The following is a 22509-nucleotide window of genomic DNA, read 5'->3' on the forward strand; positions in this document are numbered from 1 at the left end:
ATGTATGACCGTGCGGCGAATTTCCGGCAATTAGTGACGGTGCGAAGCACAACAACCGATGGGCGCTTTGATAGTTCAAATAAAAGCTTCCTGGGATAGTCCTGGTTTATGTTTGACTGGGTCTCAGCCTCGGGTTCTGTCAGGAAAGATTCCCTAGCACACCTGCTAGGGACAGTGGCCCTGTTGCTGCTCCGAATCATGTACTGACTAAGCTATTGGCTGCTGCGCCCCCCCCCCCCCCCATACCCCAATCTCCACCTTTCCCCTGCCAGGACTACTCTGCAGATGGCCTGGCACTGACTACTGAAAGCTTGTTAAGCTGGTTGGGCGATGGTACTGTGTTGACCACGCCAAAGCAATGAGGACGAGCGATGATTAAAAGATCTAAAGTCTTCAAACATCAACAGTAAGCTGAAGCTGCTTAACTTTGCTGCTGGTCGAAATTCATAGCAAGGTTATGAGGCCCCATCCCAGAATCCCAGAATCTATCATTAATATATGTCATGCTGCATCCCAGCACATTGACTGGGATTCGGACTAGATCATACAGTTCATTGAGACTAATTATTAAGGTCTACAGATCTCAATTTCCTAATGGGTGTAGAACAGACGATGCCTACGGGGCTGTTGCTGGAGATTGCTGCTCACCCAGGAATTCAGCAACCCGGTGATACTGCAAAGCAGGTGTACTTGTCTGCATAGAGACCCACAATCAAACTGTCCTCATGTCCCCGCAGCAGAAACAGAAAGAATCAGCTAATTCATTAAGTGCAGAGCCTGTTCCCCTTAGCATCTCAGCCCACATGGCAGGCGGACGGCAGGTGTCACTGCATTGGCTCTTCACACGCCACGTCAGCCACTCCAGTGCTTGCAGACTGCCTGCAGACTGCCTGCAGACTGCCTGCAGAGACTGGCACCCACACTGACACCTTGGGTTCTTTGAAGCTCGGGTCTAGGCTGACCTGTTCAGGAAACAGACCTAGGCTCACTCAGCTTTTTTTTCTTCTGTCATTCTCATCCAGGCTTCCCTCTCTGAGGCCCTGAGACACCCTCTGTCCTGAACATCCTAACATGCAGCACACCGCATCCTCCAGGGAGCCATTACGGCGTACTTAAAACCGACAGCTGAATTCTGGCACCTGTTTTCACAGTTTCATTCTAAATTAAGGCTTACCAGGGCTATAACATTTCATCGGGTCATTTCCGAGTAGATCTGTGATTGATCTACAGCATCTTGCTATGCTGGTACCGTCACCATGGCGGATGCTTAGAAAGACTTGGCTCGACATCCCCTATGTTTCAGTGGAAGGCCAGGAAACACTGTTATTTATTGCCAATTTGGGCTCTAACGATCCAGACCAGGTTGAGGGCACGACTCGTGCTGGGGGAGAAAGAGTGGGGATCGAAGCTTCTCAGGACCAAGCCACCAGTCCCCAGCCGGTCTAATGAAGCACTCTGCTTGTAATGCAAGCGCCCATCGCTAGGCTGGGAGATAATTACGGCGAGGAAATTCAAACAGACGCACGGAACATTTTTTGATTATCAAGACTTAAGCTGAAATATCCATGGTATAGAGAAACAAATCACATTTTATTTTCCACAACTATATTAAAAAGTGGTGTGAGCGTCGGAGTCTGTGGGAGATGGCGAACAAGTTAATCCGCGAGATTAACAATGTCAGCCACAAAACTATTAATGCGCAATGATTAAGTGTGCACGAGAAAAATAATTTTTAGCTTCATCAAAACCTGGCTAATATCGTAAATACATACGTACATTGTGATAGGTGACGGAAGCCATTTCTGAGACTTTAAGGATACAGCCAATTAGGTGAAGGAGGCTAGTTGAAGGGAGTGAGTGACTCCACACCAACTGCTACCGTTGCTCCTGTTTTCACGGGGCCAGCGGCCAACGGCAGTGTGTGGCGCTACTGCGTTTGTCTGAGCTGGGCGGAGTAGAAAGGAGCTATTTATTCATTAAAGAAGAAAAACAGACAATGAATGATGCCATTTGTCTTGATGTCGAAACTGGTGCTTCTGTGCGATTAATGCCGTTAAGCATCGTCAGGAGGGTATGAAAGGGAAGTTTTTTCTTTCTCAGTGTCCGGAAACAGCATCCGCTTTCTTGGCCCAGAGTGGCAGAGATTAATTATGTTTTTTTTAAGAATCCCACACTGTATTGCCTCGGCAAACATCATTAATTTCTGAGTTTCATCTTGACGCTTTAAAAGTCACCAGGAACGTGTGAAAAGGTGACAGATTCAGCACATTGTTAAAGGAGGGATTTTTAAACGGCGCCTGAGCTCTCACTCTTAGTCCAACACTGGATTAAGATGGCGTCGCTTGCAGAACTTCTCCACCGTGACAGCTGGACTGGAAATTGAAAGCAGCCACCCAAGCGACTACCTTCACAAAGCACTCAGAAAGCGCTCATATATAAGGAGGGGGAAAAAAAAAACAGCCCCCCACCAACCCCCCCGCCCCCCAACTGCCACCCCCCCTCATCCCAAAGACTAGAGTCCTAGAAGCATCAGCTGGCCCCTCCTAGCTCCTCTAAGACATTAACACGCTGACAGAGGCCCGCAGGCCCAGCATCTATCCTAAGCACCACACTGGTCTCTGTGCCTCACACCCTTTCATTTTGCTGGGTTACAGGCCTGGACCTACACCTTCCCCAGCGGGCACTGTGCAGGGACTCCATGTCCCATCATCCTCCTCTCCCCCACTCTGCACTGCGTCTAAACACTGTTTTGTCACCACAAGCCTGACATCCATCTTTCTCATTTCCTTTCTTAAATGGACTTTTCATGCAGCCGGCCTCCTGCGTCCCACTGTAATGCCAAGGACAGTACAGACCATCCACAGAGGCACTGTTTACATTTCCATTCCCCTGATTTGAAATCTCCAAGCTAAAGCGTTGTACCGGCTTTGACTGACAGATGGAGCGAGTGTCCCTAGGGCATCGTGCTCCGTGACAACCAACCCAGGATTATGCAGCGTTGCCACAATGCTGGGCTTGGCCGTAATGCTTCTGCGAGGTACTCATGGGGGGGGGGGTTCATCCAGGGTCCTGAGAAGACTGTGCTTGTCGGTGCACCAGCCCGGCCTTGTCGACAGCTTTCTCACTGGAATGGATTCCAGAGCTGGATCAGATTTTAAGACTCCATTGATCTCCATGGAGAAAAACAAAACACAGAGAGACACAGGAACACTGCTCAGACTTACAGGCATGCATAGAACCAAGGCCAGAGCCACAAATGCAGAGAGACACAGGAACACTGCTCAGACTTACAGGCATGCATAGAACCAAGGCCAGAGCCACAAATGCAGAGAGACACAGGAACACTGCTCAGACTTACAGGCATGCATAGAACCAAGGCCAGAGCCACAAATGCAGACAGACACAGGAACACTGCTCAGACTTACAGGCATGCATAGAACCAAGGCCAGAGCCACAAATGCAGACAGACACAGGAACACTGCTCAGACTTACAGGCATGCATAGAACCAAGGTCAGAGCCACAAATGCAGACAGACACAGGAACACTGCTCAGACTTACAGGCATGCATAGAACCAAGGTCAGAGCCACAAATGCAGACAGACACAGGAACACTGCTCAGACTTACAGGCATGCATAGAACCAAGGCCAGAGCCACAAATGCAGACAGACACAGGAACACTGCTCAGACTTACAGGCATGCATAGAACCAAGGTCAGAGCCACAAATGCAGACAGACACAGGAACACTGCTCAGACTTACAGGCATGCATAGAGTCCGGGCAAGAGCCACAAATGCAGACAGACAGGCAAACACTTGCTCACAAACTCACTACTAATTATGAACCTGATCATCACTATATGTTCTACGATGGATCTATATAAAACCAATTTCAACAACTGGATGAATTCAAGATAACTATGAATGGTTATGAAGACACCAGAAGTCTAATGTGGACCAGGGGTGACTGAGGACAAAGATGTTGGCCTGGATACTGTTGAGTCACACTCTGGAACAGCCTGCTGCCAGGTACTGTGGGCAAGAGCTGGTCCTCACACTGACCAGGGAGGGTGAGGGCAGGGGGAGGTGGACACAGTTTGCTGCCAAAAAGGCACTTCACGGGGCAGGAGGGGTGCATGGTGATAGCACAGCCAGGCCCTTGATCCTGCAGCATCCTGCTTCTGCATGCTGGAAGGAATACAAGATTTCAATTCGAGATGCTGTCTTGAACTCTAGGCCAAAAAACAAGGGACTTCCCAGAGGAGAAGAGATCCGTCGGTGTTCGCTGACTGTAAAAAGGGGTCTTCTGCTTTGCTGTTGACAAGGTATTTAGGGGGGGCATGACTATACATCATTTATCATGGCACTGAGCAGACGCCGTGAAGAACCAACAAGCCAAAGTAGAACAGATTCCAGATCAGGAAGGCAAAGTCAAAGAAAAATGTCAAAGCAACATAAACACAAGACCCCTGCCTGTGAGACAGTGCAGAGAACAGATCCTTCTGACACATGTTCCTCATCCAATCGCATCCTCAATTAAATGCCCACGTGCCGCCACCATGTGTAGGGCACAGCCTGCCTCAGTGACAGTGTCTGCTCGGCAGAAAAGGCGGGTATGAACAGCTGGCCCAGACGCGGGGTGCCCTAAATGTGGCCCCTTTGCTGAGAACCAGGACCAATTAAGTGACCAAAACGTCACTGCTGAGTTTGGCCAGTGATGCATCTTTCAAATGCTGGCACGGCCCACAGCGAGGACGTGGGGCGGATCCCCGTCTCCGTGCCTCAGCCATCGGTGATGAGGAGGAGGCCCAGAGAAGGGAAATTACCCTGCGTTCCATCAAGGGCGGAGGTGGCCGGCTTCCTGTCCCTGGCGACACTGTCTGCCAGTCAGGTGCCGGTGGGGCTGTGGGTGGCATGGAGCTCTCCTCTGAGCCTATCAGGGCGCCCGATAACAACCGCAGCTCGGGGAGCGGAAAAAGTAGTGGGTGGCAGACAGCAGGTACGTCGTGGGAAGTGTGTGCGAGTCTAAAGCCCCCCCCCACCCCAAGTTTAGCACGGGCATATTCTGGCTATTCCAGACTGGGTGAAAATGGGGAAATTAAGAAAAAAAAATCATTATTAACACATTTGGGAAAAACTAACAGGGTTAAAGAGCATTTTACTTCTAAGCAATTTGCCCACTTGTTCTCACTGTATCTGTTAAATGGAGCGATGAATCAGTCTTATTATAACTAAGAAATAATGAACATTGTACTATTCACTTACAGGGACAATTAAAACATCTCTTCAACATGGAATGCAATTCTCAACCAACAAATTCAGTTCAACACACTTTGAATTATAGCTTGTCATCATCTAACACGTTTGTTTAAATTCGGTTTTCAGTCTGTCAACAGCTTCCATCCAGGCTAATTGATTACGAATGCAGGGACGAAAGCTGGGAAAAGACTCAAACAACAGAGTTTTAAGGTCAATCAGGATAGCCACTGCGAGCTCAGCTAATGGGGGTTCCCATACTGATGTGAGGCGACTGGAACAGCTATGGTGCCGTCAGTTGACCAGGACACCCTCCTGTCATCCAAATGTGACAAATACATTGATATGTGGTGACAAGCACACCCACAGGAGACCCGCTGGTGCGTTAAGACGTCCATGCCTCTCCAAGCTTAAAGCTGATCTTGTGGGAGCTCTGACTAGTAATGGCTACACCCAGCGTGTCATTATCTCAGTCTGACCCACAACGCAGAGCCTGAGTGCAGGTCATTACGGCACAGTTCTGCCGCTCCAGGAGGTTGGGACCCCGGGATTGAGAACAACGAGAAAGTGCAGAATCCCGCCAAGATTCTGATTCAAATCCATGGTTACATCATCCTTACATCACTATGTGGACTTGCATGTGCCATGGCCGTTTGCATCCGTTTTCACAAACATGATCCACGGGAACCCCAGCAACAGTGAGAAGGATCATAGAGAATGTTAAAGTTTAAGGCAGCTAATTCCTGTGAGAACCGCACATGATGGGTTCTCAGTCAAAATCCACTCATGACTAAATGGAACTGGGTCTAGCGTGCCAAGGTCAAAGAAAAATCAGTCACAGTGCCTTTCGCAGGTGTATTGTATGAATTTACCTGACACAAAAGCCAAAAATATATTGACATAGAAATAAATGATATCCTTTGAAGCGATACATATCACAGGCACAAATCATTTGGCAATTCATTTAGGTAATGCTTGGAACAGCCTAACAGACTGAAATACACATGAAGCTGAAATCCCAATGCAGCCACACAACCTTCAGTTTTTACTCCTCCTTTTCCATTCTTGAAGTGTCAGTGTCAACAAAAAGACAACAAAATACGGCTTATCCTTTCGTCCCCAGCACATTACTAGACAAAACTGCCATAAGAGTTACGGGCGGACGAGGCTTTCCACGGAGGACGATTGAAGGTGAGGCGTTTGTCAGGTAGGATTAATGTCCTAAGCCTCCTCCGTCATTCAGAAATCAGTTCATCCCACCAAGGTTAGAATCGCCCCAAATCGGTTACCACCTTCTGTTTTCGGTCTTCCGCAAATCCTGACGGATCGGGCTAATGCTTCAGGACATGCGGGATCAACAGGATGGTGCCAGAAACAGAAAGGGGTGGGGGGATGATTAGAGGGCTGGATGAAGTGCAAGGTGTGTATGGGGTGGGGGTGACGGGTCATGACTTCCACATCACGCCTTAGAAAGGCTGAACATCAACCATTTACTGTACATGCAGCTAACATACACACTCTTGATCAAGCACAAGCTGAAAACAGTACATTATCATCGTACACTCAGGATGAAACAAACACCAAGATATAAGTACAGGATACTAGCACACCTGAGAGCGTACACGGGCACAAACTTCTACTTCCTGAAAATGAGAAAAAATATGCCAGCTGCAAATTCCTAGGCTAGAAGAACGATGACAACATGACATCAAACCAACAGATACGTTACTGATCCTGGACCTGGAGAGTGTAGCTGCACGCAAACCGCATCCGGCCTGCACTGTTTCTACGTGGCTCATGGAATTTGCATAAATCACTTCTTCTCATCTGATTTCTTGCTTTGTTCCCAGTTTTGTGTTGTACCCAAGGCTGTTGTGGAAGTCTGTAGCTGCAGCTTTGTCAAACTGCTGCATAAAGTTAAACAGACACACACACACACACACACACACACACACACAAGAAGCGATGCTACTTTTTCAATTAACAAATTTCCTAGCAACAATGACATAACAGACTGAAAAATGGCTTCAAATTATTAACAAAAACTGTCTCAGATGATATTTCCAGAAGCTTGCATCCCATCCCACCCATACACACAAAACACATAAAATTGCATACTGACTACACATTTACTGGAACTTACGCAGTGCTGAGTGTAAGCCCGGGACCATAACAGCAAACTGGGCCAGTGTCTCCACTGCATCCTGCCAAACAGGCCACACTCCCTGTACCTGCATCCCGACATAGTATCATCAACACCGTCCAAACTCTGCCCAGAAATGGCCACTCCTTCGCATGCTTTCCACGTCCATTTTCACTCAGAAAACACACTTTTATTTTTTTTGACCGCTCACTTCCCTCTGTCAGCTACTCGACGCATGGTTCAGAGGCATATTCCTCGCGCGACATACGCATTCCAAGTTTTATGAACATTCACATCTCGTGTTCTCTCCTGGGCAGAGCCCGTGGAACCAGAAGGCACTTGTTTAAAGTGTTCCGGAGTCTTGGAACCAGATGGTGCTTGTTCAAAGAGTTTGGGGACTCCTGGACCAGAAGGTCCGTGCACATAGTTTGTCTGGGATCGGCAGCACTCCGGAGACGGAGGAAAGAGGGCCAAGCTGCACTGTGTAATTATACACGGCGGAGCGATCCGGGCCGTCCAGATGTGCTGGCCACAGCTGAAGGACGGAGCAGAGACCGTAATCGGAAGCCAGTGTTCTTGTGGTGTGTTCTAGCACCCTGTTATTTCCAGCCCTGCATGTGTTAATAACAGGAACAGGAAAGGCAGGGCCACTGTTTCTGCTGGGGGGGGGTTCATGATACCAGACCAACCTTGCAGGCCACTGCAGCCCCCTCTGCCCCCCCCCCCCCAAGAGGAGCAGCACTTATCTCTGGAGGTCTGACAGGTTGGTCTCCTCATGGAGCACCATGGCACGCCTGTGTGTGCCCGAGTACAGAGCAGCGGCGAAGTGAGCAGTCAGGGGAGCCGGCAGGCCCGGTGGCGAGGGGGCCGATTAAAGGCTACAGACCAAGTGAAAGAATGGCCGGCACCTCCAGCGCAGACGGCGGCCCCGCGCCGGCAGACCTGCGGCTTCTCTCACACCCAAGGCTGGCAGAAACCCCCACTGCAGGTGTGCTCAGGTGTGGGAGCTACAGAGACCTGCGGGGGAGCGCCGCGGAAACCAGCTGCTCCCGCGCCCCCTCCACGGATGAATTATGATTTTTAAGAGTTGGACGACTTGACTCCTGCTTTCATCTATGGAATGTCTCACCATCCTTCTCTACGCCACTCTCTCACTCTTCATTTGCTATGGTTGTAAAAGTTAGTAACCAGTACTTATGACTGCTAAGAAAATAACCTTCAGAGTACCAAAAAAAAACAAAAAAATTAAAATAAAAATAGTTAATTGCATTATTTCTTTGGTAGAATGTCACTGTTTCTGAAGTGCTGTCAGGCAGAAACCGGGTCCAGACTGAGGCGAAGGGGGATGACAGCCACAATGAGGCTTGGGTTATTCCAAGGGTGTATTAGGCACAAAAAAACACATAAATCCAGAGTTAGGAAAGTTCGAACACAAGGATTAGTAAATGCTCTCACCAACAAGAATTACTTAACCACAGCTTGAACTAAACAGCATGCTCTCCTGGCAGAAATCTGCTCAAGACAGCAATTTGGAAATGGAGACAGAGGACATAAAGAGCCCCCCCAGGGAGAAGGACAGTCACTTGAGTGACTGACAGCGGCTCCCTTGACTGCTCCGCAGTAGCTGGTCGACGCCCCCCCACACCGCATGGGCGCTTTCAGCCCTGCATCCAACACACTGAATTCATTGGGGGTCAGCAAGACTGTGGCATATTTGCCTGTGCATGGATGAGACCCACAGCAGAAAATCCAGATGATCTGAACCCTACGGTGCCTGGACTGCAGGATAGTGGAACCATACTGGGGAAACAAAACACTCAAATGGGAATGGCCAAAATCTACAGCATCGAGCCGGAATGCTGGGGTTCAGGGTGAACTTCCAATCAAAGCCATGTGTGCAGTCACTTTACAAAGAATGTCCTCTTTCCTCAACCCTGACTTCATCCCAACTGCACACAGGGTACTCAGAGTCCCTGGTACTGGAAACGGCAGCTGGAATGCAGGTTGCTATGATGACTAGTGGCTGAGGCACCCAGCTGATTGGGTGGCTTTGGTCATACTGTACCTCTGTCTTCAAGCCACGTAGACTGTGGGTGGTACAAATAAGGGGGACACTGGCAGGGACTGTCCACTAGATGGCAACACTCTGAATTTCCCCACATGCTAAAATACCTACAAAATAAAAAAGAGGCTGTACAATGTTCCCAGGCTCGCTGACACTGCTCCAGAGCCCAGATGGCTCTTGGCAGGTTTCTGTAGATGCGGGGCAGTGCGTGCATCTGACTGCTCAAAGCCTGAATGCCAACTGGGGCCTCACGCCCATCTTTGGCTGAAATGTCAACATTTTGCGACGTTCCAAGGAGATGGAAAAACAAGAGTATGACGCTCTCTTGACATGGTTACAGGATTTGCGGAGTATGCGACTTTGAGGTGTGCTATCCGAGTGCCACAAAAACTACACAAATATCGTGACTACCAGAAGAAGTTAACAAATTATATGTATTTTTTAACTGCTAATTTTAAAGCAAAACACCTGTTGATTCAAACTTTTCTGTTTATCTTAGTCCTGAAGACCAGACAGTTCCAACTATCCAGAGGATACAGATGTGGTCCCGCTGCAGGGATCCTCACTGTTATGTCACGTTCTCCTTGTTTGTGTGTGTTTGTTCCAACACCATCTCTAAAAATTAACATTCAACAAAGCATCTGACAACACCAGCACTACAAGACGCCAGGGTCCTGGAGGAGGTTAGTGAAGGTTTAACTGGCGTCGAGGACCGACAATAAACGCAAAAGACCCAAATAAGAAGTGACTTGCAGGTAAGGGTTCCCCTCTAATGGCCTTCGGGGAACATTACAGCCGAAAAGCCCAAACATCACCGCGCTTCGCTTTCACACGCTTCAGAGTCCCTTTCAGGTTACTGTGATTCTCTGAGAAACACCAGAGCAGGTTTCTGAAAGCCAGTGTGGGGGTGGGGATTAGCGAGGAGAGACCAAAGAATCCAGGGGGGTGGGACAGCGTCCTGCAGAGCCCCCCCCCCCCCCCGAGGTGCGGCTACTGTAACCGGCTGGCCCTCGGGAATTTTTCCTGTAACATGTAGCGTAATTAACGGCACAGAAGAATGAAAAACAGAAAATTGGCAGCGTTGTCGAGGGCGCGTGCATGAAAGTACAGCTACAGTTAACTGCTAACATGAACTGGCACTAAGCAAGCGGCGGACATGACGGTGCCCCTGCTGTTAGCGCGCAGGCTTGTGGGCAGAGCCGTCGCGCCACAGGTGAAGGCATCTGGAAAACGCCCCCCCCAGTGCACCATCTGCCTTCCCGTGTCCCCACTGCTGCGTCTGCTTGTCCGCGACACTCCCAGCATGCCTCAGGCCTCGGCAGTCGTCCCCTGCCCTGATGCTACCTGTCACACTCCGTCCCAAGGCAGCGTGCGGGGGGACGTTTGGGAGCCACGCCTGTATGTGTGTGTGGCAGGGAGGGGGGTTGGGGGGTCTGCCTGCAACCGCCTTCTGAACATACGGTGTATGGCTGACATTTGAGACCCAGTTGTACCGTAACCATGACAGCGGCTCGGACAGAATACACTGCTTGCAGGCGACTGTTGGATGAATATTATGTTTTTGTGTGCTTATGCTTGGCTGTGTGGAGCTCTGGGTCTCTAGCTCAATAACAACCCCCCCCCCAGTCTGTCTCCTCGGTCTTTGAGCAGGATATGTTAATAACACCTATCCTCAAGTCTGTTCTCCGCTCTCCACAACCACTCAACCTTTTCTTAAACCCACAATATGTTTCCTTTGTCATCAGCTTCCAGATACCAGAGTGCCGCAACTCAGCCCTGCATCCTCCCTGCTCCTTGTTCTGATCCCAGACCAGATTGCACTCCAGTCGGATGGGGTCCAGCTCTGGGGCAGGCTGGAGGAGTCCCCGCGGTGGTGGCGTGCACCACGGGGGCTATGACCTTGCTCTAGATTTGTCATGGCAACAGCTACTGTTATAGAATTCCCATGGGTGTCCTGCAAAAACCAGGGCAGTGCTACAGGGCACAGCTACAGGGCACAGCTACAGGGCAGAGCTACAGGGCAGCGCTACAGGGCAGGGCTACAGGGCAGCACCACAGGGCAGTGCTACAGGGCAGCACGACAGGACAGAGCTACAGGGCAGAGCTACAGCTCAGCACGGAAGTGCTTATGTTCAGGACAAACCTGTGATCCGAACCAGCCCTACACCATGGTTCTCATCCTAGAATTGAGCTGGAATTAACAGCCTCTTCCAGGACGTCACATTAGCCGATATAAAACTGCCCCCGCTGGGGGGGCCGTGCTGTCACTCCCCCCATTAGGTTACTTCACTGTGGGCCCTCAACATTCCCGGGGCTCAGCTCACAAACCGCAGCATTTCGACCTGCTCTGTCAAACCTGACTCATCGCAAACTGACTCCCCCTGCTGGAGACGAGGGTCCTGCAGCGTTTCATTGCCGTCACCGGGGCCAGGAGAGGCATTCGGTGATCCGTCTTCCAGTCCCGCCTGCGTGTCGCGTACACACACCCACAAAGACGCGCTCCCCCTCGCTGTCAGTCACTCGCTCTAACACAAAGGTGCCGTAAGATGACTCCCAACCACAAAGATAACGATAGCAAAGAAAGTGACATAATAGAGTATCCAGTCCCTTCCATCATCTCCGTATCGTGCTGTCCCTCGTCCCAGACATGTACGGCTGTTTATCTCAATAACCCTGACGGCTTGGTGTCGAAGATCTTCGGAGGAGAGGAGGATGAGGGATGAGATGAAACACAGGTGACCAACTATCGACAGACAGAACAGCAGCTCTGATAAACCCCTGTATTGCTTGCAGAGCGTGCTCTAGGGAAACAGCAGGTCGGACATGGGAAAGCCCGGCGAACGGGGCACTTGGGTAATTGTGCCTCTGCCCATGGTGGGCGTCCCAGACCGCGACATCGATCCGGTTCCTGCTTTTCATTAGCTAACAGGCAGCTTCAAAAGACAGCGGCGCAGTGCGAGGATGTGTGTGCGCACAGGTGTAGCTGTGTATCGCCAGTGAAGGTGGGTGTGTTGAGGAGCACACACTGGAGGTGCGCCCCGCGCTCCGGCGTCGCTCAGTCTGTCTGCAGACCTGCCTAACTCTGCTCGAATCTGACTCCATCCCGAGATCAACGGCGTTGGTTTCTATGGAAACCCTGACACGTTCCCCATATCCTCTTGTTGTTCCTTTATTATTAGATGTTGTGGAGTAGACGCCTCAGAATAGATCCATCTGTCCTTATTATCCGAGTGCAAACATGCACTTGTCCGTCCTCACTGGCGCCCATTGGCCCGCCTCATTAGGCAGCCGGCCGTGCCATTGGAGCAATAACCCTCCCACCTCCCGCCGCGCCCATGTCCGTCCATGTGGCCATCGAGTGCCCGGCTCTCGCTGTTTATGTTGTGGCCCCGTCAAGGACGGTCTTGGAGAGCGACGAGAGTCAGAGAGCCTGCGATTAAGCCTCTGAACGCCAAAAGTGATGGCCGAAGCTGGTCAATGGGGATATATACAGAGGAACCTCCTGCTTGCCCCAAATAGCATCCGGTCATGGGTGCTCCCCTACCGCGCACCCTCAGCTTCCTGGGATACACTCACCTCATTTGGATGGATGGTACCCCTTCATGCTCTACAGCTCCTGAAATGTGTGACGACTGATACTCCCATTTATGTGCCAGGTCCGGCGGCGGACACTTTATTATCCATCCTCGAGAAGAGCCACAGGTACCATCAGGCACTTTTCACGGGCACACTGCTACCTGTGTGCGTTACCACGGCCTGTCGTGATCAACCTACCTCCCTCGTCCGCAAAGACAACCGACACGCGACATAAATCACTCGCCGCAGTGCAAATATGGCCTCGTTCGAAGCTCGACAGGCTCCCTTCATGACTGTCAGGGGAGGGTGAGTTGATACCATGCCATCTGGCGCAGCCCGCTGCAGGACCCACGGGCCTGAAAGGAGAACTGCTCACTGCCCACTACCCGAACCGGAGCCCTGGCACCCACAGCGCCTCCCCAGAACCCCAAGCCAAGTCACACTGAAGGTGAGGCACAGGACACCTGCTAGGGGACGAGCCCCAAGAGCGGAGAAACCCTTTAAATAATTAAGGCGCCAGGTTCTCCATTTCCTCCAATTAAGTTATGTGGAGAGCAATGTCCGTCTCCTCTGCAGCTCAATAGTCCATTACACACAACATGAAATACGATGTTAGCGGGCGTGCCCCACACACAGGAAGCTCCCGACTGAGCGGAAGCCTAGCTCCGCCCCCAACTCTCTGTGAGACACTGTGCTTGCCCTTCGCCCTGGGCCCCTCCCGACGGAGACCCAGGTAATGGTGAATCGCCTTCACTCCAGGCGCCGGTTGGCGTGGAGACCACTACAGCATTATAACCAAGACAAGGGGAGTGACGAGAAGGACTCTGCGGGGGAGGGGCTGCTCACCACCCACCCGCTCATGGAATCTTCCGTCCTCTCCTGCTTTGAAGAACATTATCTCCCAGGGAAATACAAACAGAGAAGGCAAAGGCCGACATGACAAAGGCGGGTGGAAACGTGAGAGGGGGCACTTTCCGGTGGAATGTGCGAACACGAGACACAGGCCTTAAAAGGCCTGCTGATAAGAGACGAGCCCAGCGACAGGAGGCATAGAAAGGCAGCCCCCGGCATCGGAAGCAGGGGGGGAGGCACTGCAGGCAGCAGGCGGTCACCTCCGTGGGGAGGGGGGGACATACCTGCAATCACTGAACATGGGGTTTCACACACTGAAGAAATCACTAGGTTTCCCAGAGATGATTCAGCTGGCTACAGTTGACGTGTATACTGTACATCACGGCACTCTGAAAAAGACGAGGACTATTCCAGATCCAAGTGGGGAGGGTGTGAGCTGAATCTTCTGCCCTGGAGAGAGTGGGCTGTAGCCTCACCCTGATCAGTAATCCTCCCAAAGAGCATTCATGCCTTCTCACTTGGCAAGGGTCACCGTCGCCAGCTGAAAGACGACTGTCCCAGGAGTGTCCCCTTTACTCACCGATTCGAAACATATCATTGGCTAATGATAAGGTTGGCCCCTCTGTGTAAATTATGGCCCCACTTATGTCTCCCATCAGACACAATCTGTCCCACATGCCCCCCGCCCAGACCAACACTGTAATCATTACACCTTTATAGCCACTGTACCCAGAACAGCTAAAGTAGTTCATGATTCCACAAGAATTTAGGCATAGATGTTCACACTCAAGTGACGTAAGACCAAAAATACAAACACAGTGACTTTCAATCCCCACCCCTAACCCCAACGATAAATATATTAGGACTCAAAAGAGGGGGCAAAAAAACATGTCCTTAAGTATGAATCAGCAGGCAGTCACTGTGTGCAGTAAAGACAGCCAGATGGAAAAAGCAGCACAAAACCAATAAAATGTTCCCAATGCGCCTATAGCGAGGCATAGGAAAGTTACCAAACCCAAACCCAATCCCAAAGCAGCTCGCAGCCCGCAGCAGCTGGAACAACTGGACGATGGCACCGTAACGTATAATCTCAGTATGAGCATGGACAGCTGGAGCCGACGGGGGCAGAGGGGGGCGGCCAGAGCAGAGAGCGGTCCGCGGTCGGTGCCGTCTGCCAGTTACTTCCCACAAACAGGCAGCTAAACGAGATGCAGCGTTATGAGCAGAGAGAGGCAGCGCGGGTGTCCGAGGGCTGACCGCGGGCAGAGAGAGGCAGCGCGGGTGTCCGAGGGCTGACCGCAGGCAGAGAGAGGCAGTGCGGGTGTCCGAGGGCTGACCGCAGGCAGAGAGAGGCAGCGCGGGTGTCCGAGGGCTGACCGTAGGCAGAGAGAGGCAGCGCGGGTGTCCGAGGGCTGACCGCGGCAGAGAGAGGCAGCGCGGGTGTCCGAGGGCTGACCGCGGGCAGAGAGAGGCAGCGCGGGTGTCCGAGGGCTGACCGCGGCAGAGAGAGGCAGCGCGGGTGTCCGAGGGCTGACCGCGGCAGAGAGAGGCAGCGCGGGTGTCCGAGGGCTGACCGCGGCAGAGAGAGGCAGCGCGGGTGTCCGAGGGCTGACCGCGGCAGAGAGAGGCAGCGCGGGTGTCCGAGGGCTGACCGCGGGCAGAGAGAGGCAGCGCGGGTGTCCGAGGGCTGACCGCGGGCAGAGAGAGGCAGCGCGGGTGTCCGAGGGCTGACCGCGGGCAGAGAGAGGCAGCGCGGGTGTCCGAGGGCTGACCGCGGGCAGAGAGAGGCAGCGCGGGTGTCCGAGGGCTGACCGCGGGCAGAGAGAGGCAGCGCGGGTGTCCGAGGGCTGACCGCGGCCAGCACAACACCAGGGCAGCATCCTAAATGGCAGTTGAGGGGCTTCACCATGTGGGGGCGCCACACATAATTCTACACAAGTCTGTGTCTTCTTGTGTCCTGTCCTTAGAAAACATTCCCAGGCCCATCAGTAACCTGACAGCCCTTTCGGTTCGTAGGTGTCGCCCCCCCCCCCCCCCCATCTGGAGTCCTGTCCCCAAAATAAAGTCTCCATTTCGTGCTATTTTATCACACATACCTTGGGGCATATTTCTACAGTTTCAGCCTGACCAGGCAAACAAATGCAAAACAGTATCGTTGCACAAGTTACCAAATTTGTATCATTTAATATTTCTGAAGGAAATCAAAGTTGAGTAGGTTTATTCTTTAATGTCAGTTACAGGGATGTAATTTAGCATGACAGTGGCTTGTTTGTTTCATATACGATAAAACCAGAGACTGCAGGTGATATGAAGTTTACACACAGCAGCTAAACTTCAAATTACCTATTTAATACTGCATATGGTTTAAGCAAAAAACACAAAAAAACACACAAAGTAAAGGAGCAGAGAAGTGACTGACCTCGGGGGTAGAAATCGGCTGTGCGATTGGCTGGAGGCTTCTTCACGGCAGCCGAGCGATAGACGACGTGCGTTCGGCCCACCTCTTCCTCCGAGCGATCACCCCGCTCCAGGGGCTCGATGAAGAACTCCTCCTGCTCCGTTCGAATCATGCCAGCCTGGAGAAGGGAGGTGACCATGTTAGGCCCTTCAGCGTGCCTGGGGAGTCACGTCTGCTTTTAACCCGCAGTCAGGGGGCCAGGTGCTCCATGAAAGGTGAATCCCGCCCGTCCCCGTCTCGGCGAAGCCTCGTCTGAGCTCCGACAATGACGGCGGGCTCGCAAGTGCCAGGATGCCACCCAAACAATCTCCTCTGAGTCATTAGCTGCCGGCTGTAATGACGCTCACCGCTGGGCTCGCGCACCACATGATCCACGCCGCCGGTCGGGCGTGCCCCAGCTTCCGCGTCTGCCCGTGCATCCCCACACGTGCCACTTATGCATGCATGCATGCGCATGCCTCTGTTTACGTTTCGGTAGTATAAAGAAGAAAATATTCCCAGATAAACAAAAGCAGCACCCTGGGAATGCCCTGCAAAAACACCCCCTTTTTCACACGCTTATCAAAAACACTTCAGCTCCTACCTATTTCTGCTCTGTTCGTTTGGGGTTAGGGTTAATAAACTGTGTTAGGATAAGAGGACACGGCCTGCAGGATGGGGACTGGTGTTTATGACACGGGGAGAGGAGGCGGCCAGGCTGGGTGCCGTCCCCAGCTCCTGAACGCAGTTTAGGGCTGTTCTCCCACTTCTCACTGACTCTACAGTCAAGCGGGGGCCATCCGTGGGCACCTCAGACAGACATCTCAAGCACCAGCCGCATACCCCCCCACCCCACCCCTGCAGCGCCTTCTCTCTGGGGGATGTCTGGACAGGAGCTCAGCGGATTCATTCCCACGTCCAACCAAAGAGCAACAAAAATAAAGGGACATGACCCAGGTCCGTACGTGGAGCTACGCGGCACCAGAACCTTCTGAAGAGGGAGTCAGCACACCAGAAGTGAAGAGAGAGAGAGAGAGAGAGAGAGAGAGAGATGCAGCCTTCCTCACATGCGTCAACTGGCCTCCCATAGGTGCAGTGAGTCAGCCCCACTGTCCTGCTGCAAGTATCTGCCTAGCTAACGGTCACCTTGTCACAGTGTAGGAGCCCCCTGATTTCGAGATGCACACTCAAACATGCGGTGCCCCTGCACTCCCACCCCCCACAATACTGGCATCATCAGGACTGTATCTGAGTCTGCCAGTGATTCTGCTGGTCTGCTTCCTGGTCTGCTTTTGATGTTTAAGGGAGTAGGGTTATTGCCCCCCGGTTGCCGCCCTGTGTATTTTTTTTTTTATATGACCCCCCCCAAGCCCCGGTCTGCTCCCAGCATGCCCTGCACCGTCAGTCAGATGACCCCTGCAGGATGTCTGTCACCTCTGCTGCCATGACTCCGGGCGGGAGCTCGGGGAGGGCGTAAATAAAAATGTCAGCACGAGAGCAGCCGCTAACACGCCCTGTCATGCGATTCTGCTGCTCCGCTGCGGGCACACGGGCACACGGGCGCCACGCTCCCCAATTCCATCTCTCTGCTTAGAAGATGCAGAATTACCACATCCCAGACTTGGTGGCTCGGGACTAGGGGATTCTGGGTAAAAAAAGGACCTGCTGTGCTGATCAGCGCTGGAATGGCATTCAGCCTAGGGCATCTCCAGGATAGGCACCAGGGATCACTGCTGCCCCCTGCTGGTTAAGTGGTATGGAAGACACACACCTACTTTTATTCAGGCATTCAATGAGGGAGTGAGAGGTGAAGCAGGGGGGCAGTAGTCCCCCTCCTTTAAATCTGCCCCTCTGACACTAACCCCTTAACTGTGAGAGTTAAGTTAGCCCCTGGGGACGCCATCGGGGGGGGGGGGGGGGGGGGGTCAGCCCACAGCCTGGGACACAGCCAGACTCAGCGGCAGCCCGACGGGGCACAGAGGGGGAATGACAGCGTGGGCGTGGCCAGGCTCAGCGTCTGCAGCCCACAAGGCCAAAGGTCCTGTGTCTAGAGATGGGGGTAACGGTCTTGGGGAGGGGGGGGAAGTGTGGGAGGGTGGCACTTCCAGGCTCCGGGAAGCAGCCGGGTCGATGGAAAGAGGGGGGGCTATCCGTCTCTGCACAAGCTTCCGCTTTTAAAGGCATCCGATGAATAAAACATCCAAGACCCGGCCTGAGACCGAGCAGCCAGTGCCACTGCCGCCCCACTGGAATTACTGGGGAAATGGGGTTAGTGGGAGATGGCTGGGGAAGCCGAAATACACAGGAGGGATCTGCTATTGTACCTTTGAGGGAGGTACTTACCTGAATTAGAAAACACAAAAGGGCTGAGGGTAAAATGACGAGCTGGTTAGGGAGTGAAAGATAAGTAGGTACAAGAGGAACTCCTGTAAATGTTTGAGGATCAGATTAAATTTTTGGTCCTTATGCTATGCTTCAAACAGTCTGTTGAGAGGGAAGCATAAGCCCCAGTGCCTTCATTCCCAGCCGCTCCCTTCATTCCCAGCTGCTCCCTTCATTACCAGCCGCCATAAAGCCACTGTCTCCTCCAGCCGCCATTCACACAGCGGCCGCAGAACATGGCATGCAGGCCGCAGAGTGCCGCCCGCTGCCAGCTGCTCTGAAGCAACCCCAGCATGCCCCCCCCCCCCCAGCACGCACACCCCCGCCTCCCGGCCTGCTGCTGTTTCTGACCTCTGGTGGGCTGTGACCTCGATCTCCGCTGCCCGCCTGCAGTCTCAGGCCGAGGGCTGAGAGAGAAGCAGGACTTCGAGTTCAGATGGGCTTGGGGGGGGGGGGGCTACAAGGAGCCGGTGCTCACCTTACGCGATCCTGACCGAGCCATTATGACGTTAAGTCCCTACTGCCCCTGAACAGGGATATTTATACCACTGGTATTAATTAAACATAATTCAGTAACAGTATAAGCTGGTGGCTAAAACTGCGCATTATGCAGTGACGTGGGGGGGCTCCGGATCCCTGCTGCTTCATGTTTAAATGCAGACGCTGAAGGGCTCTGACGCCAGTAGAGCGTCACGGGGGGGTCAGCATCCGGAAACGTCCTTGACTGCGAGCGGCCGGTGTGTTTAATGCGATGTGCGACGTGCCCCCATCTCTGCCGATAATAATTAAAAAACATGGGGGCAGACGGGAGTAGCTACATATCTGTTTCTGCCTTGGGGGGGCACAATGGTCTCCCAGGAGTGCCTGGCTATGGGAGGAGTCAGCACACGCTGACCATGCAGGTGTGAGTGGGTGGGGGGGGGGAGGGGGGGCAAATGCACCAGACAAGGGCGCAAATATCAGACAGGGGGACAAACTCATTAAAAGGTGACATCACACAAACTACAGTGCATGGTCGCAATGGGAAACCAAAGAGCTCAACATCTTGGCGCAGGGCAGAATGTCAGAGTGTGTGTGTTTCTGTCTGTGTACGTGGGGGTGGGGGGGGGGGGGATCACAATGTAGGCTGTCTGAAATTAGGGGGTTGGTTGTGTGTGTGATGAAATGTCCTCAGAATGACAGTAATAAAACAGACAGTACTGGGACATCTCCACAAAACAAATAACTTTTACAAGTCCAGCTGCTATGAGTGAAAGTTATGTGGGATGGGGCTGGGATTCATAAAAATGAGAACTGTGAACGTGTGAGTCACACTGGGGTTAGTGCGTCTGGGCGGGTCATGCCCAGGTCAGTGTGTGTGTGTGTGTGTGTGTGTGTTTTTGGATCATGCCCAGGTCAGTGTGTGTGTGTGTGTGTGTGTTTTTGGGTCATGCCCAGGTCAGTGTGTGTGTGTGTGTGTGTGTGTGTTTTTGGATCATGCCCAGGTCAGTGTGTGTGTGTGTGTGTGTGTTTTTGGGTCATGCCCAGGTCAGTGTGTGTGTGTGTGTGTGTGTTTTTGGATCATGCCCAGGTCAGTGTGTGTGTGTGTGTGTGTGTGTGTGTGTTTTTGGATCATGCCCAGGTCAGTGTGTGTGTGTGTGTGTGTGTGTTTTTGGGTCATGCCCAGGTCAGTGTGTGTGTGTGTTTTTGGGTCATGCCCAGGTCAGTGTGTGTGTGTGTTTTTGGGTCATGCCCAGGTCAGTGTGTGTGTGTGTGTGTGTGTGTGTGTGTGTGTGTTTTTGGGTCATGCCCTGATGCATCCCAGTGACTGTCTCAAACTGAGATACGCCATTTCCCCAACAAGCCCCACATAAAGACCCCACATTCCCTTACAGACAGATACACTCCTATCCACACCACTTTAAAGCAGAGTCAGGTCAGCGAGGTCTCCCTGATCCGTGGCCCAGTTGGGTTCCACTGTTCCGCTGGGTTCCGGTCCCTCCCTTTCAGGTCTCGCACGTTCTGAGTGATTGCTGAAGTGGATGCCTGCGATTTCACTGCGAACATATTTTATTTCTCTAAGCCCAATCCGGGCAGCAGATGTCCTGTGATTTGTTCCCTAAGAGACTTAGTACCTCAATCCCGTATCCATCCCAGCGGATGAGGGGGAACGTCCCCGAGGGACCATCGGGCGCCCCTCCCCCACCCTTAACTGCAGCAGACCACACAGTTATTATCCGACAGCCGAACACCGGCCATTTGAGTAGGAGCCATGCTTTTTGCTATTGACTTCCTGTGTAATTGGCAGGTTTCAGCACGGGAGGGTCCATTAGGTGTGTGTGACTGAAGTGGGGGACTTCAGCTCAGAGAGGCAGCGGCATGAGGGGGGAGACGGTGCCTGACGGATGCATGCAGGCACGCTGGCCTCTCACCACGCGCAGATCAGATGGGCTCCAATGCCGAGGCCACATCTGGAGATAGGCGCCCCTCCGCTGGCGGTCCTCCACCATCTGCCAGATGTTCTGAGCCAGGGTTGCGCGGGGGGGCAAGGGCCAGATGCATGACAGGTGTGCTGAACGTTTCTGGGCGAATAACATGTTATTGTGAGGAGTTGTTTTCATCTTGATTAATGCTGCAGCCCTCCCTTCCTCTTTCTGTATCTCCCATCCTCTTTCTCCCTCTCTCTTTCTTCCTTTACCTTCTCTGCCTCTCAGATCACTAGTATCACTTCTTTAACAGTGATACATGGCGTGGAAAGTTCCGGACTCAACTCCAGCCAGGACATCAGGCCAAAGCACTGAAAGTACCCTGGCTGGCGGGGGCCAGGGAAGCACATGATGATGGAGGGGCCAGGAACCGGGACCCATGTGATCAGTGGTGCTGTGACCCACCTCCCAATGTGACCCCACCTGCCCCGAAAAAGCCCAGCATGAGGATCTGTGTGAAGCAAGAGGGGGTCGTTCTCAGTCTAAAGTTTGTTTATTTGTTATAGGGAATATTTCTGGAAAGCAGAGCAGAAAGCACAGCATGACTGCAGAGTGGAGGACAAACAGGACAGCACCTGAATGGTTCTGTAGGTCTCACTCCTATGGCAGGGATGTTATATACATTAGTGGGGATCAGCAGTCGTCGAGGGACCAGCAGTGGGACGTACATACGTTCAGGGGTCATGTTGTGACTTAAAGAAAGGGGAGTTCTAGAGAATGCCAACTGAACAGCATGAGCTGAAGAGAGCGGCATCCAGCACAGTGCGGCATATCGTACACAGAGCGGTATGTCCTTCACAGAGCGCCATAGACCAGTGTGTCCTGCATAGAGCAGTGTGTCCAACACAGAGCTGCATGTCCCGCGCAGAGTTGCAAAGAGTGGCTTGTGTTGCACAGACCGGCTAATGTTACATAGAGCAGCGTGTCCAGCTCAGAGTTACACAGAGTGGCATGTATAGCACAAAGTACCGTGTCCTGCACAGATCAACGTGTCCATCACAGTGCTGCACAGAGCAGTATGTCCAGTACAGAGTTACACATTATGGCATATGTAGCATAGAGCAGCGTGTCCTGCACAGATTGGAGTGCCCAGCATAGAGCTGTAAAGAGCAGTTTGTCCTGCACAGATTGGCATGATCAGCAGAGAGATGCACAGAGTGGCATGTCCTGCACAGGGTGGTTTGTGCTGCACGGTGCAGCATCTCTGGCACAGGGTGGCACTTCCTACACAGTGGCAGTGTGGTATTAGCTGGTGCTGTGCAAGGCCATTTCTGACGTCTGAGACCCGATGGAACAAATGCTGAAACACAGAGACCTGAGGTGCTCTGTGCAGGA

General features: G+C 52.4%; 1 protein-coding gene across 2 annotated transcripts in view; it reads right to left on the bottom strand.

The window, feature by feature from the left end:
- The window catches only part of LOC111855482 (A disintegrin and metalloproteinase with thrombospondin motifs 2-like), a 116298-nt gene that overhangs the window by 60326 nt on the left and 33463 nt on the right, over window positions 1–22509 (bottom strand). For both annotated transcript variants that reach the window (XM_023834522.2, XM_023834523.2), the window contains exon 3: window positions 16310–16466. In XM_023834522.2, coding sequence (XP_023690290.2) covers window positions 16310–16466 — 157 coding nt within the window. The remainder of the gene's footprint in view (window positions 1–16309; window positions 16467–22509) is intronic.

The sequence above is a fragment of the Paramormyrops kingsleyae genome, chromosome 10 (genome assembly GCF_048594095.1).
Source record: "Paramormyrops kingsleyae isolate MSU_618 chromosome 10, PKINGS_0.4, whole genome shotgun sequence".
In the NCBI taxonomy this organism is placed as follows: domain Eukaryota; kingdom Metazoa; phylum Chordata; class Actinopteri; order Osteoglossiformes; family Mormyridae; genus Paramormyrops; species Paramormyrops kingsleyae.